This window comes from Myotis nattereri (assembly GCF_964212035.1).
Source record: "Myotis nattereri genome assembly, chromosome: 9".
Taxonomy (NCBI): Eukaryota; Metazoa; Chordata; class Mammalia; order Chiroptera; family Vespertilionidae; genus Myotis; species Myotis nattereri.
Genome location: NC_138084.1, coordinates 5,567,854 through 5,581,426, shown reverse-complemented (window position 1 = coordinate 5,581,426; position 13,573 = coordinate 5,567,854). Strand labels below are relative to the sequence as shown.

General features: G+C 54.2%; 1 protein-coding gene across 6 annotated transcripts; it reads right to left on the bottom strand.

The window, feature by feature from the left end:
• Positions 1–297: 297 nt before the first annotated feature.
• On the bottom strand, positions 298–8,611 carry TSGA10IP (testis specific 10 interacting protein). Of its 6 annotated transcripts, none has more exons than XR_013996391.1 (7): positions 8,013–8,229; positions 7,224–7,909; positions 6,917–7,061; positions 4,291–4,495; positions 1,738–1,837; positions 1,335–1,459; positions 298–444 (listed from the first exon to the last, which is right to left on the bottom strand). XR_013996391.1 is itself a non-coding variant. In XM_081098433.1 (7 exons), the coding sequence occupies exons 1-7, from the start codon at positions 8,186–8,188 to the stop codon at positions 309–311; spliced, it is 1,536 nt and encodes a 511-aa protein (XP_080954559.1). In that variant the 5' UTR covers positions 8,189–8,611; the 3' UTR covers positions 298–308. The 6 variants fall into 6 exon arrangements, 4 of the variants coding, with proteins under 4 accessions (XP_080954559.1, XP_080954560.1, XP_080954561.1 ...); XM_081098433.1 differs by having other exon boundaries at positions 4,291–4,458; positions 8,013–8,611; XM_081098434.1 differs by having other exon boundaries at positions 4,291–4,455.
• Positions 8,612–13,573: the final 4,962 nt, after the last annotated feature.

Sequence of the window (13,573 nt, the reverse complement as noted above, 5' to 3'; positions counted from 1 at the left end):
AACTGCAGTCTCTTCCTTCCACCACCAGAAATCCCACACTGGCCCGGCCAGTGTGGCTCAGTGGTTGAGCGTCAACCCATGCACCAAGAGGTTGTTGATTTGATTCCTGGGATTCCTGGTCAGGGCACATGCCTGGGTTGTGGGCACGGTCCCCAGTTGGGGGCAGGCGTGCAGGAGGCAGCCTATCGATGTTACTCTCACATCGATGTTTCTGTCCCTCCCTTCTTCCTCTCCCTTCCTCTCTAAAAATCAATAGAAACATATTTTTTTAAGGAAGGAAATACCACAGTGTATTTTCCATAAAGCCTTTAATTTTTATCTAAGGGCCTGGGATCCTCAGTCCAGGCTTGGATCAAGTGCCTCTCAGGCTGGCTGCCAGTGGTTCCTGTCTTGGGGGGGCTCTGAGAAGAGTGCTCCATTCTCTCCCCTATTGGTCGTTGGCTCCTTAAAGACAAAGACAACGACAGAGGCCACTAGACCCTGTAGCCCCCCAACCCTATACCCGAGGCCACCTTGGGCTGTAGGAAGGGCAAGGCCATTGTCACTGATGATACGGGTTCAAATCTGGCTCCTATGCTGTGTGACCCTGAGGAAGGACTTTCTTTGAGCCTCCGCTCCCTTCTGTGAACTAGGTCTGTAAGCCCTGCTCTGCTCAGGTTGCTCTAAGCCAGCGGTTCTCAACCTGTGGGTCGCGACCCTTTGGCAGTCGAACGACCCTTTCACAGGGGTCGCCTAAGACCATCCTGCATATCAGATATTTACATGACGATTCATAACAGCAACATTACAGTTTTGATGTAGCAACGAGAATAATTTTATGGTTGGGTCACAACATGAGGAACTGTATTTAAAGGGCCAGAAGGCTGAGAACCACTGCTCTAAGGGGTAAGGGACTACATGTGGGAAGCCTGGCCGGGCACCAGCCCACAATGGAGGCCTGGCGTGTGCCTTCAGGTGGGCGCAGATTCCCAGACGGGCTCTGCTGCTTATTCTCTCCTGTGTCCCTGGGGGAGACCCTGCCTCAGGCTTTAGTTTCCTCGTTGAGAAGTGAGGGGATAACCCTGGCCTCACCTTCCTCGGGGACATGGGGGACAGAGCCTGGAAGTACCTGCTGACTGCTGGTGTCCCAGGCCGTGGAGGCGGGCAGGGCAGGACTGAAGCTTAGATTCAGGGCGGGTCAATGTGGCTGCCCACAGAGTTCCCGCAACCTTTCCCAGACCCCCAGCACAAGGTGAAGGGGGCTGAGGAGACCCTGCGGGGCCCAGCGTGCTGGTCATGCACCCTGTCCTCACATCTGGGCAGGGCCAGTTTCGTGGCCAGCTAGAAGGCCTCACCTGGGTTTCCGGGAAGTGCCCTTGGCATCCCCCTTCCTAGCCTCAGCCAGCAGCTGTTCCTCATCCAGCCCCAGTGCCAGCAGCACCTGGGAGAAGCGCCGGGTCGCCGTGAGCCGGGCATTGGTCTGCGGAGAGGGAGAGGGAGTCCCACTGTGCACCAGGGCCCCAGACAAGTGGGGCTCTGATTACTGAGGGGGCCCAGGGCTTCCAGATGGGCAGCAGCCTGGGGTGCCATCTAAGGGGCCCAGCCCCACCTCGCCTCCCTACCCACTCGGCCGGTGGAAAGGCGTGTGCTCGGGGAGGCCGCCTGCTGGCCCGGGCGCTAGCTCTCACCTGCATGGCCTGCTGGCCCGGGCGCTAGCTCTCACCTGCATGGCCTGCTGGCCCGGGCGCTAGCTCTCACCTGCATGGCCTGCTGGAACAGGAAGGGCCGGGCCTGCACCCTGTGCTGGATGCCCTGCAGCTCAGCCTGGTACTCGGCAAAGCGCTGCCGCTCCTGGCGCCTGTGGGGAGACGGGCCTGTGGTCAGCTAACCATGGACACAGTCCATCCCCACTGGTGAGCTGCTCGTCTTCACTAAGGACTGTATGCCCTTCCCTTTACAGAGCCATTCCATGCCCCTCCTCGCCCTGGCTTCCTCCTGAGCTCAGTGGGTGGGAATTAGTATTTGTCCCATTTTACCCAGGACTCCCCTGAGGCTCAGGAGGGTTGAGGGACTTGTCCAAGGTTGCACAGCTGGGACATGAGGCAGTGTCTCCAGGCTGTGCAGCCAGGGCTCGCTCGTCCTCCCAGTTACTCCCAAGGGAGAGGGGCCAGTGGTGGCTTCTGAGCAACTGGGTGGCTGCTCGCACAGCCTGTCCCCTCCGAGTCCACAGGCTGCACTTCTCACACCACCCCCGTGAGGAGGAAGCTGTGGCTGTGGGCATGGCTCTGGGCTCTTTTCCTCTGCTATAGCAGCGGTGGGGCCAGCTTGCCAGCATCTGCTGTGGTTCTTATCAGCAGACAGCTTAGAAAACGGGACGGAGTAACTAACAACGATGTTGCAAATAAAACACATTCCAGAAAAATCAAGGTTCCACTGGAGAAGCACAAGTCCGGGTACAGAGCCCAGTTCGTGCCCTCGTCAGAAATGTGTCTGCTCAACCAGCCAGCCTCCGGCAGGAGGAGGGTCCTCTGGCCGCCGTGCACTCAGGTCCCGGCATCCTTCTGTGAGGCACCTGAGAGAGGCAGGGAATGCGGTGGCAGCACCCAGACAGTACGGAGGGAGAAGACTCCCGCCCATGCCGGGCCCTCCGGCACGTCTGCTGGGCCTGGACCCTTGTCTGGGAGCCAGGGAGAGAATCTTCCATCCAAGAAAAAGAGATGGACTTGAAAACCCATGGCAGGGACAGAAGTTACTGCAAAAAGGAGTCGTCGCCATTCAAGGGGGATTTACAGCCGTTGCAAGGGGCTGGGGGGAGGGACAGGAGCTGGCCTTCAGTCTCTGTCTTGCTCGCGATGCCATGTACACTTTCCTGCTAGGTTCTCTAAGCTATTTATGTTCGAATGGAGAGAAGGCACAGGTCTGTGAGCCCCACCCACCCCCGTCCACCCCCGTCCTGAATGAAAAGGAAGCATGTCAGTGGATGTCAGCTGTGTCCATCATCACTGGATGCAAGGAAGGCACATCACCTCCCCACCACAGGGCAACTGTTTGTGCCCGCCTCCTGAGCAGGGCAGAGTCTCCCGTGCAGCTCAGAGGAAAGTTCAGAGGCTGTGAGCTGAGAGACCCCGTGGGAAACACTACTCCCAAGCAGGAAATGAAGGCTGCGTGTTTGAAATACTCCTCTCACTGACATCTGCCCCTTGGGGTTTGAAAACTTACGCTTCCTGCCATGGTAAAAAAACAACAACAACAATGAACTTAAGGTCTGGCAAGAAGACATCTCCCAGGATGAAAGGAGACGAGGCATTGGGAGGGCTGCCCTGGGCCAGCTGCACCCAGCAGGCATGCAATGGCAATGGCACCTGTGAGCAGTGTCACCTGGGTCACCAGGTCAGGCTGGGGGAAGATGTTGGGTAATGAGCCCTCCCAGGCAGTGTAGCAGGGTGGCTCACCGGCTGCCTGGGTTGGAATCCCAGCTTCGCAGCTCTCGTGGGAAAATGATTTGAGCTCTCTGAGCCTCAGCTTCCTCATATGTAAAATCATGGGAATGGTGATAATACCTACCTCATGGGCCTATTATGAGTCTAACAGTGATTTTCCTTTAAGGATGCATTTGTGGGCTGGTTTTTCTTATTATTAGATTTTTATTGATTTCAGAGAGGAAGGGAGAGGGAGAGAGAGATAGAAACATCAATGATGAGAGAAAATCATTGACTGACTGCCTCCTGCATGCCCCCTACTGGGAATGGATCCCAAAACCCAGGCATGTGCCCTGACCAGGAATCAAACCATGACCTCCTGGTTCATAGGTTGATGCTTAACCACTGAGCCATGCTAGCCAGGCTGTGGATTGGTTTTTTAAATGGTCAGAATATAGGAAGAGAATCAACCCACTGGCCCACGAGCAATGGCTGTCTCCGGGAGGGTGGGTGGGAGGGGGACATAAGTGCTGCTCACATTCTACATCAGCTATTTTGGTAACATCTGAATTTTTATAGTAAGCATGCCTGGCTTGTGAAATCAGAAAAACAAGATTTGAAAGTGTGATGAAACACGTGGAGTATTTAACCTGAGCATTTGACAGCTTCAGAGATTGTTATTTACTGGATGACCTTGGCCCAGCCCCTCCTCCTGAGCCTCATGGTCTTTATCTATACGGCACACAAAGTGGCCGGCCGGCCTGCCGGCTGGAGGGTGGCAGTGCAGGCTCAGCCGGAGGAAGGCGAGGGCTGGGTCTGCTGGGCCCTGCTGGCTGACCCAGCACTGCCTCTGCCCTGTCCCCACCAGGCCCTCCACAGCCCAGCTTCCTACCTCAGCTCCTCCAGCTTGCGTTGGGCAGCCCCCAGCCCTTGACTCCTGGGTGCATAGGTTGCCAGGCAGCGGGCCACCTGCTGCTGTACCTGCTGCTCCCGGGCCTTCCGCTGCTCGGCCTGCTGCTGCTCCTCCTGCTGCCGCCGCTCCCAGCCCTGCAGCATGCTTCTTAGAGGGGGAGAGGGGAGAAGAGGATGGGAGGAGCCTGTGGGGAACAGGCGGCTCACAGAGGGTCAGGGGCCAGGAAGGGAAGACAGGGCTAAGGGAATGCATTTTGACTTGAAGGACAGGCAGGTGGATGAATGGAGAGAAAAAAGAAACAAAATGGTGATGTGATCATGGACGTACGGAGGGATAGATGAATGGTGTGGATGGCTGAATAGTCAGCACCTAGATCGACCTGGGACATTTTCCCCCAGGTTTCGTCAGGTCTTTGCTCAGATATCAGGGAAAAAAAAGACTCCCTGACCACCTCACCTACCTTTCAGATATTTTCCAGTTCTAGCTATACACCTTGTTTTTTTTTATTTTTTAAAGATTTTAAAAATTGATTTTTAGAGAGAGAAACATGAACGGGAGAGCAACATCAACCAGCTGCCTCCTGCATGCCCCCTACCGGGATTCGAGCCTGCAACCTGGGCATGTGCCCTGACAGGCAACCTTTTGGTGCATAGGACGATGCCCAACCAACCGAGCCACACTGGTCAGGGCCACCTTGTTCATTCCTTTATTAATTATCCTCTTCCCAAGTAGAATGTAAGCCTCATAGTGCAGTTTCTTGTCTATTTTGAGACATTCATCAACAAGGTATCCCTGGCAGCTGGAATAGTGCCTAACATGGACAGAAACTCAATAGTAGTGAATCAATACATAGTTGAATCATGGACAGATAGACAAAGGGGAGATGCAGTTACTCAATTAGCACCTATTTATTGAGCACCAATATGTGCGGGTCCTGTGTAGGGAACCGGAGAGGCCGTGATCAATAAGATCAGGCAGCTGCCCTCAGTCTGCGCGCAGGGACAGACACGCCAGCGGCCCACGGCAGTGTGGTGTGGGTGTGGCAAAAGCTATGATGGCTTCGAGCACAGAGCAGAACTTCCTGAAGTGGCCCTTGACTTGAGAGTTGAAAGATGCATCTGAGTTAGCTGGGCGGCTGAGGAAGGAGGGAGAGCATGAGCGTTCCCTCCCACTCTGACCAGCTGGCGTGGGAGACAGGAGCCTCCTTAGCAAGGAACCTGGGCTTGGTCCCAAGGGCACAGGGAGGCATGGAAGGACCTCGAGCAGGAGGTGACAGGGTAAGAACTGAAGGGTACTCTCAGAATGCTGAAAGGATTCTCACCTACCACTTCTAGCTGGTCACTGAGACCCACTGAGCCAGCCGCCAAATGGACCCCTGCTCTCCATTCCCGTGGCCACCTGGTTCAGGCCCTTCCCATCCCTCACCTAGACGATGCCAACAGCCCTGCATCCCCACCCAGTCTTCCCATCTCCTCCCATTATCTCTTGTTCAGCCCCAAGTACAGCAGTTATCTAACTCTACTGCCGTTATTGTTGCTTTGCCCATCTGTCTCCTTTTCCAGCAGACCTTGAGCTTCTTAGGTTGGAACCAAGGTTTTTTATCTTTTTTTAAAATATATTTTATTGAATTTTTACAGAGAGGAGGGGAGAGGGATAGAGAGTTAGAAACATCAATGAGAGAGAAACATTGATCAGCTGCCTCCTGCACACCCCCTACTGGGGATGTGCCTGCAACCAAGGTACATGCCCTTGACCGGAATCGAACCTGGGACCCTTCAGTCCACAGGCCCACGCTCTATCTGCTGAGGCAAACCAGTTAGGGCAAGTTTTTTTATCTTTATATCCTAAGGACACATGAGTATATACTCAATATGTGTTGCATTAATCACTCAGTTTATAAATTATTGATGGCCCACCCAGTGTGGCTCAGTGGTTGAGCGTTGACCTATGAACCAGGAAGGTCACGGTTTGATTCCTTGTCACGGCACAAGCCCAGGTTGCAGGCTCGATCCCCAATGTGGGGCATGCAGGAGGCAGCTGATCAGTGATTCTCTCTCATCATTGATGTTTCTATCTCTCTCTCCCTCGCTCTTCCTCTCTGAAATCAATAAAATTATATATATATTTTTAAAGAGTAAAAATATTTTTAAAATAAAAATAAATTAATTGATTATTGATGGATAGAAGATTGGAAGTGAATGAAAAGTTGGTTGTGTCAATAGACCATTGGCCAAGCCAATGGTTCTTAATCTTCTGGCCCTTTAAATACAGTTCCTCATGTTGTGACCCAACCATAAAATTATTTTCATTGCTACTTCATAACTGTAATGTTGCTACTGTGATGAATCGTAATGTAAATATCTGATATGAAGGATGGTCTTAGGCGACCCCTGTGAAAGGGTCGTTCGACCGCCAAAGGGGTTGTGACCGCCAAAGGGGCTGAGAACCGCTGGGCCAACAGACAGAGATGGATGGATTGATGGATCAATAGATGATTGGGTAAATGGAGGAATGAATGAGAGGATGAATGGTTAAGTATCTCTTGGAGAATGGGCTCCTTTTCTACTCCCTGCCCTGGGCCCCCGGACTCCTTCCTCCGCCTTACCTGGTGGCCTCCTGCCGTTTGTGGACGGTTCGGGTGGGGAAGTTGGCAAACGGTGTCCCATCTTCTCCCGAGGCCTGGGCCTTCCCACTCCTGCTGCAGTTTTGGATAGCAATCCGCCAAGCCTTCCAGGGATGCTTTTGGAGGCCTGTCCCAGTGGGAGAAGTTACCTCTCCCGGCCCAATGGGCAATCCCACCTAGTACCTGGGGCCCAGGCCAGCCCTGTCGGAACTCCTGGCCCAGGCCGCTCCCCAGCTCTCTCCCCCTGTGCAACTTCCTCGGGAACCCAGGTGTTGAGCCCCACACTCACCACGGTCCAAGTTTTGCTCTATCTGCTTCTTCATCTTCTCCAGGTCCCACATCCCTTCCCGCTCCGCGGCCCTTGCCTTCCTCCTCTGTGGTCCTTGGGGGCCATTGGAGCTGGGATGGCTCCCTTGGCCCTGAAGTTCACTCTCCTCGGAGGCCTCTGCGTGGGAATTCCACCTCTTTCTCCGAGAACCCGCCCTCCTTCTTCGGGGGACCTTGTGCTCCTCCTCCTCTTCCTCCTCCTCAGCCTCCTCTGGCTCCTCTGCAAACCATTCATCCTCCAAAGTCGACCTCCTCCTGGGAGACTGGGGCAGTTCCCCAGAGCTCAGACCCCTCTCAGCCTCCTCAGCAGCCTCCTCAGACTCCGATCCTGATCCTGACTTCTTGCAGGGTGGCTGGAGGCCACACTCACTGGGCAGCTCCAGCTCTCGACCCTCCCCTTGGCCAGAAGGGATGGAGACGTCCCAGGCCTGGAGCTGCCGTCTCCTCTCCAGGTGTTGCACCTTCATCTTCCAGCATAAGTCATGGGCCTCTAGACAGCTGTCAGTGCACTTAGGGCTGAACTTGTGCTGGGGGGCCGCTGGGGCGGAGAGGGAGCCAGGCCGAAGCGGAGCCTGACCATCTGTGGTGTAGCTCTCCCAGGCCCACTGGAAAGGGAAGGAGGGTTTCCGAGGAGAAGAGGGAACAACACTGAGGAGGGAGAGGGCAGGGGGCAGAGGTCAGGGTCAGGACACTGACCCCCAACGGGGCCTGACACCCAGCATCCCTCCCGGCCCTTCCCACAGCTGCTTACTCCTCAGCCTCCGCAGAGCCGTGCTCTTTCTTGTTCCAGCTTCGGGGCCTCCGGTTCTTCTTTGCCGTCTGCCCTCCACTCTGAGCTCTCTGCCGCTGACTCCGAATCACACTATTACCACTCCCAAGCCTCCCCTGGGCCAAGACAGGAGAGAAGGCCCAGGTCCTAGACCACATCACACCTCCACCAGGGGGCCCTCCACTTCTCTGGACCTTGGCTGGCCCCTAAAACTGACTGACAGCGACCTCAGTTCATAATATTAAAATAGCAACAACTCAGGAGAGGCTCGGACTTTAACCTTCCCAAGCATCCTGTGAGGTGGGTACTCACTATCACACCCATCATGCAGATGAGAGCACTGAGGGTCCGAGAGGGAAAATCGTGTGACTAGGTCACACGGCCAGTAAATGGAGCCAGGACCTGAACATGTCGAGTCTGTCCCCAGAGCGTAGTTTGTCACCATTGCACTATGCTGCCTCGGGGTCCTGGACCGCTCTCTGGCGGCCCCATAGGGCCCTGGACTTGCTAAGCCAAGATGGAAGAAACTCATTATCTTTCCCAAAGTCCTGCTCCTCCCACAATGTTCCCTAAATCACTCCACTGGGAGCCTGGGAGTCATCTCCTGGCATCCTCCTTGTCTTCACCCCATCCTTATAAGCCTCCCCACAGCCCCTTCCTCCCTCGAGCCTCCCTGACTCTCCCCTAGGCCGCAGCTCAGTCCCATGGCTTCTCAAGGGCCTCCCTCAACCCTGGCCTCCCCTGGCCCCGATAGCCAGGCTGCCCCTGGGCAGTTGGAAGTCCCTCATGGGGCCTCCCTCACCTGCTCAGCCTGGTCGATGCCTGACAGAAGCTCGAGCAGCCCTGTGCCCATCCCTGGAGCCTGGAGCCTAGGGTCCTGCCCTGCTCTCCTGGTCCTGACCAACTGTTGGTGGGTGTTTAGCATATTGGTGTCCTGCCCCACCCCCACCCCCATCTGCCAGCCTTGGAACTGTCCTCTCCACCATCTCTATGGCAACCAGTCCTCAGCCAGTCTCCAGGAAGGGTCAGCCAGGTATGTGAGGCTAACTCCCTACTAGAGGGAAGAGTTCAGCAGGGTGCTGAGGAATAGTCCAAGCCTAGGAGTCCAGAAACCCCGGGCCAAGTCCTGCCTCTACAGGCCTCCTGGGGGACCTGGTGTGAGCCCCCTGCCTTTGCTTGGCCTGTGTTTCCCCATCTTATCTGTAAACTGGGCCTCAACACTCAGCCATCTGGAAGGGCCCTCGCACTCTGTGAAGATGGCCAGGGGACACCAGAGGCGGGCCCTCTCCCTCTCCTGCCTCCGGGGCTGCTCCCCAGCCCTGGCTGAGGCCCTGTGGGAGCCAAACTGAATTCTCCCAAGGTCTTGTCCAACCACTGGCCCTCCCAGGCCCTGACAGGGCGGGAAAGGCCAGGAAGCTGAACGCCAAGTCCAGGAGCGAGGCGGCAGGCATGCCAGAGCCCAGAGAAGGCTCTGCAGGCATTAGAGCATGTCAGTCCTGCCTCCAGCTTCCAGGCAGCACCGACAAGCCTGGGCATGGGAAAACCCCGTAGGACCGCTGGCGGTGACGCTGCCACCCGCAGCATGGGGACAGGGTGCCAACCCGAGGCCCTGGGCGGCCTGTCATCAGCTCTATGACCGCAGCATCAGTCTCCCTGGTGTTTATTTAATCTCACGCTGTTTTGCACAGTGATGTGCTGCACAGGCTTGCAGCCTAGAAGCAGGAAGCGCTCCAGAGCCTAGGTGCGTAGCGGACTAGGCCGCCCGCGTTTGTGTAAGCACCTACGATGTTCTGACGACGACAGAAATCACCGAATGAAGTATTTCTTGGAACATATCCCCGTCGTTACGCGATACATGACTGTATATCATTTCTCTACAAAAACGAGATCATACTTGTTTTGCTTAAGAGTATGTTCTGCCCAGCCTTCCATGCCATACATGCAGAGCCACCCTCACTGAGTGTTATAGTCTGACCAGCATAATGTACCAAACCCACCCCCTACCGTCAAATATGCACATGGCTTCCGCCAGCTTCACTGCTACACACGTGGCCACAGTGACAACCTTGTAAATGAGCTGTTGCACATTGGGCATTTCTGAAACCTAAGTTCCTATAAGCAAATTTGCTGGCTCTAAGCAACATAACTTTTTTAAAATTCTCACCCAAAGATATGTTTATTGATTTGAGAGAGAGAGAGAGAGAGAGAGAGAGAGAGAGAGAGGAGAGAAATATCAATAGGTCAGGATCAAACCCACAACCTAGGTATGTGCCCTAACCAGGAATCGAATCTGCAATCCTTTTGGTTTACGGGATGATGTGCCAACCAACTGAGCCACCCGGCCAGGACAGCAATATACCTTTTAAAAATATATTTTTTAATTGATTTCAGAAAGGTAGGAAGAGGGAGAGAGAGATAGAAACATCAATGATGAGAGAGAATCATTGATCAGCTGCCTCCTGCATGCCTACACTGAGATTCATGCCCGCAACCTGGACATGTGCCCTGAAGGGGAATCGAGCCGTGACTTCCTGGTTCATAGGTCAATACTCAACCACTGAGCCACACCTGCTGGGCATGACTTATGTTTTTAAAAGATCCCTCTGGCTGCTGTGTAGAGATTAAACTGGAAGGCCAGGGTGGAAAGAGGGACTGTCGTCCAGGAAAGGGTCTGTAGGACTTGGGCCAGGATAGGAAGAGAGAGGGGAAAAGGGGAGAGGTCTGGAGACTGGGGCTGGGCCTGGGCCTGCCACCACTTAGAGGTCAGGAGAGGTCAGGGAGACACAGCCAGGGAGACCAGACAGAGGCCGGTGGGGAAGAAGTGAGCCAGGAGAGTGAGGGCTGCCGGTCAAGTGAAGACAGTGTTGCAAAGACAGGGGAGTGGCCAACTGTGATAAGAGCTACTGAGAGGTCAAGGCAAGGTCGACAGTTAACAACTAAATTTGGCAAATGTACTTGTTCCCGGGCCCATATTCCAAGGATCAAACACAGGAGGCTCCTTGCAGACTCTGGTGCCTCTGCCACAACGCCCAGCACCTGCTCACAGAGCCCCGTCTGAAACTTCCCCTTTGGAGCTAAAAGGAAAAGTTTAGGAAAAAATTAGCTAAAGTCTAGGGGAAATTTTCTTTCGCTTGAGGAACATACAGTACAGGCTTTGTTTTTTCTGGAGGTGGGAAGGGGAAGCTAAGTTACTATGTCTCACATTTTTTGCTTTGGCTGCCAAGAAGCTAGGAGCCAAATTTGATATTGAAGTAATAGAGCATTTTCATTTTTTAAATTATATTTTCATATTTTTGAGTTTCCATTTCTATTTTTATTTTATCTTCCTGCTCTCATAGGAAGCAATCTTAGCTGCATTGCAAAAAAGGCAGGTATACAAGTTAATTCCACTCATTCAGCAAATATATGAAAATGCCTTGTACTAGTCAGGTCCGCTTAGTTAGCAAATGATATAAAATAAATAGCTGGCTTACGTTACTCAGTCATAAAAGGTCAGGGACGTCTGTTCTCAAGGAAGTGCAATCTCTGGGAATGAGGCACAAAGCTGCCCTCCGAATCCAGTGACCAGTAAGTGACTGTGGAGGGGGCAGGACAGTGCTCCCGGAATGGAACGGGTTTTCAGGGGCTTAACACAGCTCTTGCCCTGATTTCAAAGCCCACAGGCAGCTCTGTCAGGGTTGCAGGACAGTCCAGTGTGAGATGTCCCCATGGTGAGGACCATGTGGAGTCCCTAGGCTCATGGGCCCCCATGGCAGTCCTAAAGGGGGGCTGGCGTCCCCCTTCTTGCTGCCTCCTTGCTAGGTAGGAGGCAGCCTGTGGGCAGAAGGTGATCTGGGGCTGTGGATGTTAGGCACTTAACTCAATTTCCAAGGATTTGGAAGTCCATCCCTCTGCGTGAAGAGCAAAGCCGCCCGGCCAATGTGGCTCAGTGGTCAGGTGAAAAAGGGGGTGGGGTTTTGGGAACAAGGGGGAGGGTCCAGCTGCAGACTCAAGTGGTCAAGTGAACAGGGGCCAGGTGAACAGTGGGAAGTGGTCAAGTGGATAAGGCGGGGGGCCACCTGAATGCGGAGGAGGGTCAAAAGAAGACGAAAAGGCCACAGATTCCTGTGGTCCAGACTGTGGAGGGCAGCAAGGGGGTCCCTGTCCGCGAGGAAAGGCGTTCCCTGTGAATGAGGCAGAAATCTGGCCCTCAGGGCTGGGGACCCGTGACTCTAGAGGGGGCAGGACAGTGCTCCCAGAATGGAATGGGGTTCCAGGGGCTTAACACAGCTCTTTCCCTGATTCCAATGCCCACAGGCAGGGCTGTCAGGGTCGCAGGACAGTCCAGTGTGAGATGCCCCCATGGTGGGGATGATGTGGGGTCCCTAGGCTTATGGACCCCCATGGTTGTCTTAAAGGGGGGCTGGCGTCCCCCTTCCTGCGGCCCTCCCCGTGGGCGTCACTTTTACTGACCTCACTTTTGCCTGGATGGAGGAACTTGAGTCCTGTACTCCGTGTGTGTGTGTGTGTGTGTGTGTGTGTGTGTGTCTTAGTCTTCCTCATTTTATCGCCATGTCTGTCTGCTTCTTTCTTTCTGATAGGAATGTTGGCTGCAGGCAGTGCCAGGAAAGGGCAGCTAGAATTTGTGGGGTAGACTATCTAAGAGGAGGAACCTGCGCAGAGAAAGCGCTCCAATGCTGCAGAGGAGCCCCCCTGAACTTTGGGGGAAATATCATCTGTGCAGGCACAGGGTGAAACCCCACAAGCTGGACAAGACGCCTGCCAAGAGAACCACCACGGCCCCGGCCAGTGTGGCTCGGTTCTTAGGCATTGTCCCGTGCACCTACTGGTTCTCTCTCCCTCTCCCTAAAATAATCAATCTTTTTAAAAAGGGGTTATATACATTAATAGAATATCTCTCAGCCTTAGAAATAAAGAAAAGTATGCCTGGCCAGCCTGGCTCAGTGGTTAAGCTGTCAACCTATGAGCCAGGAGGTCACAGTTCGATTCCCAGTCAGGGCACATGCCTAGTTACGAGCTTGATCCCCAGTGTGGGGCATGCAGGAGGCATCTGATCAATGATTCTCTCTCATCATTGATGTTTCTATCTCTCTCCCCTCTCTCTTCCTCTCTGAAATCAATAAAAACACATTTTAAAAAAGGAAGAAAATTATGACACATGCTACAACATGGATGAACCTTGAAGACATTATGCTAAGTAAAATGAGCCAGATGCATAAGATAAATATTATATTACTAGAGGCCCAGTTTATGAAATTCGTGCAGGGGGGGGGGTAGTCTCCTCAGCTTAGCCTGCACCCTCTCCAATCTGGGACCCCCCAGGACCACTAGCTCCTAACTACTCACCTGCCTGCCTGCCTGATTGCCCCTAACTCCCCACCCTGCCAGCTTGATCACCCCTAACTGCCCCCCCTGCCAACCTAGTTGCCCCCAACTGCCCCCCCCCCGCTGGCCTGGTCACCCCTAACTGCCCCCCTGCTGGCCTGGTCACCCCTAACTGCCCCCCCTGCCGGCCTGGTTGCCCCACACAGCCTACTGTTTAG

What these genes read in the sequence shown, in the direction of transcription:
- TSGA10IP (XM_081098433.1), bottom strand. Translation starts at nt 8,188, where the DNA reads ATGTGGTCTAGGACCTGGGCCTTCTCTCCTGTCTTGGCCCAGGGGAGG. An exon ending in AGAGCAAAACTTGGACCGTG is followed by an intron (nt 7,062 to 7,223) that starts GTGAGTGTGGGG and finishes CCACTGGGACAG; the next exon opens with GCCTCCAAAAGCATCCCTGG. An exon ending in GGCACTTCCCGGAAACCCAG is followed by an intron (nt 445 to 1,334) that starts GTGAGGCCTTCT and finishes TTTGTCTTTAAG; the next exon opens with GAGCCAACGACCAATAGGGG.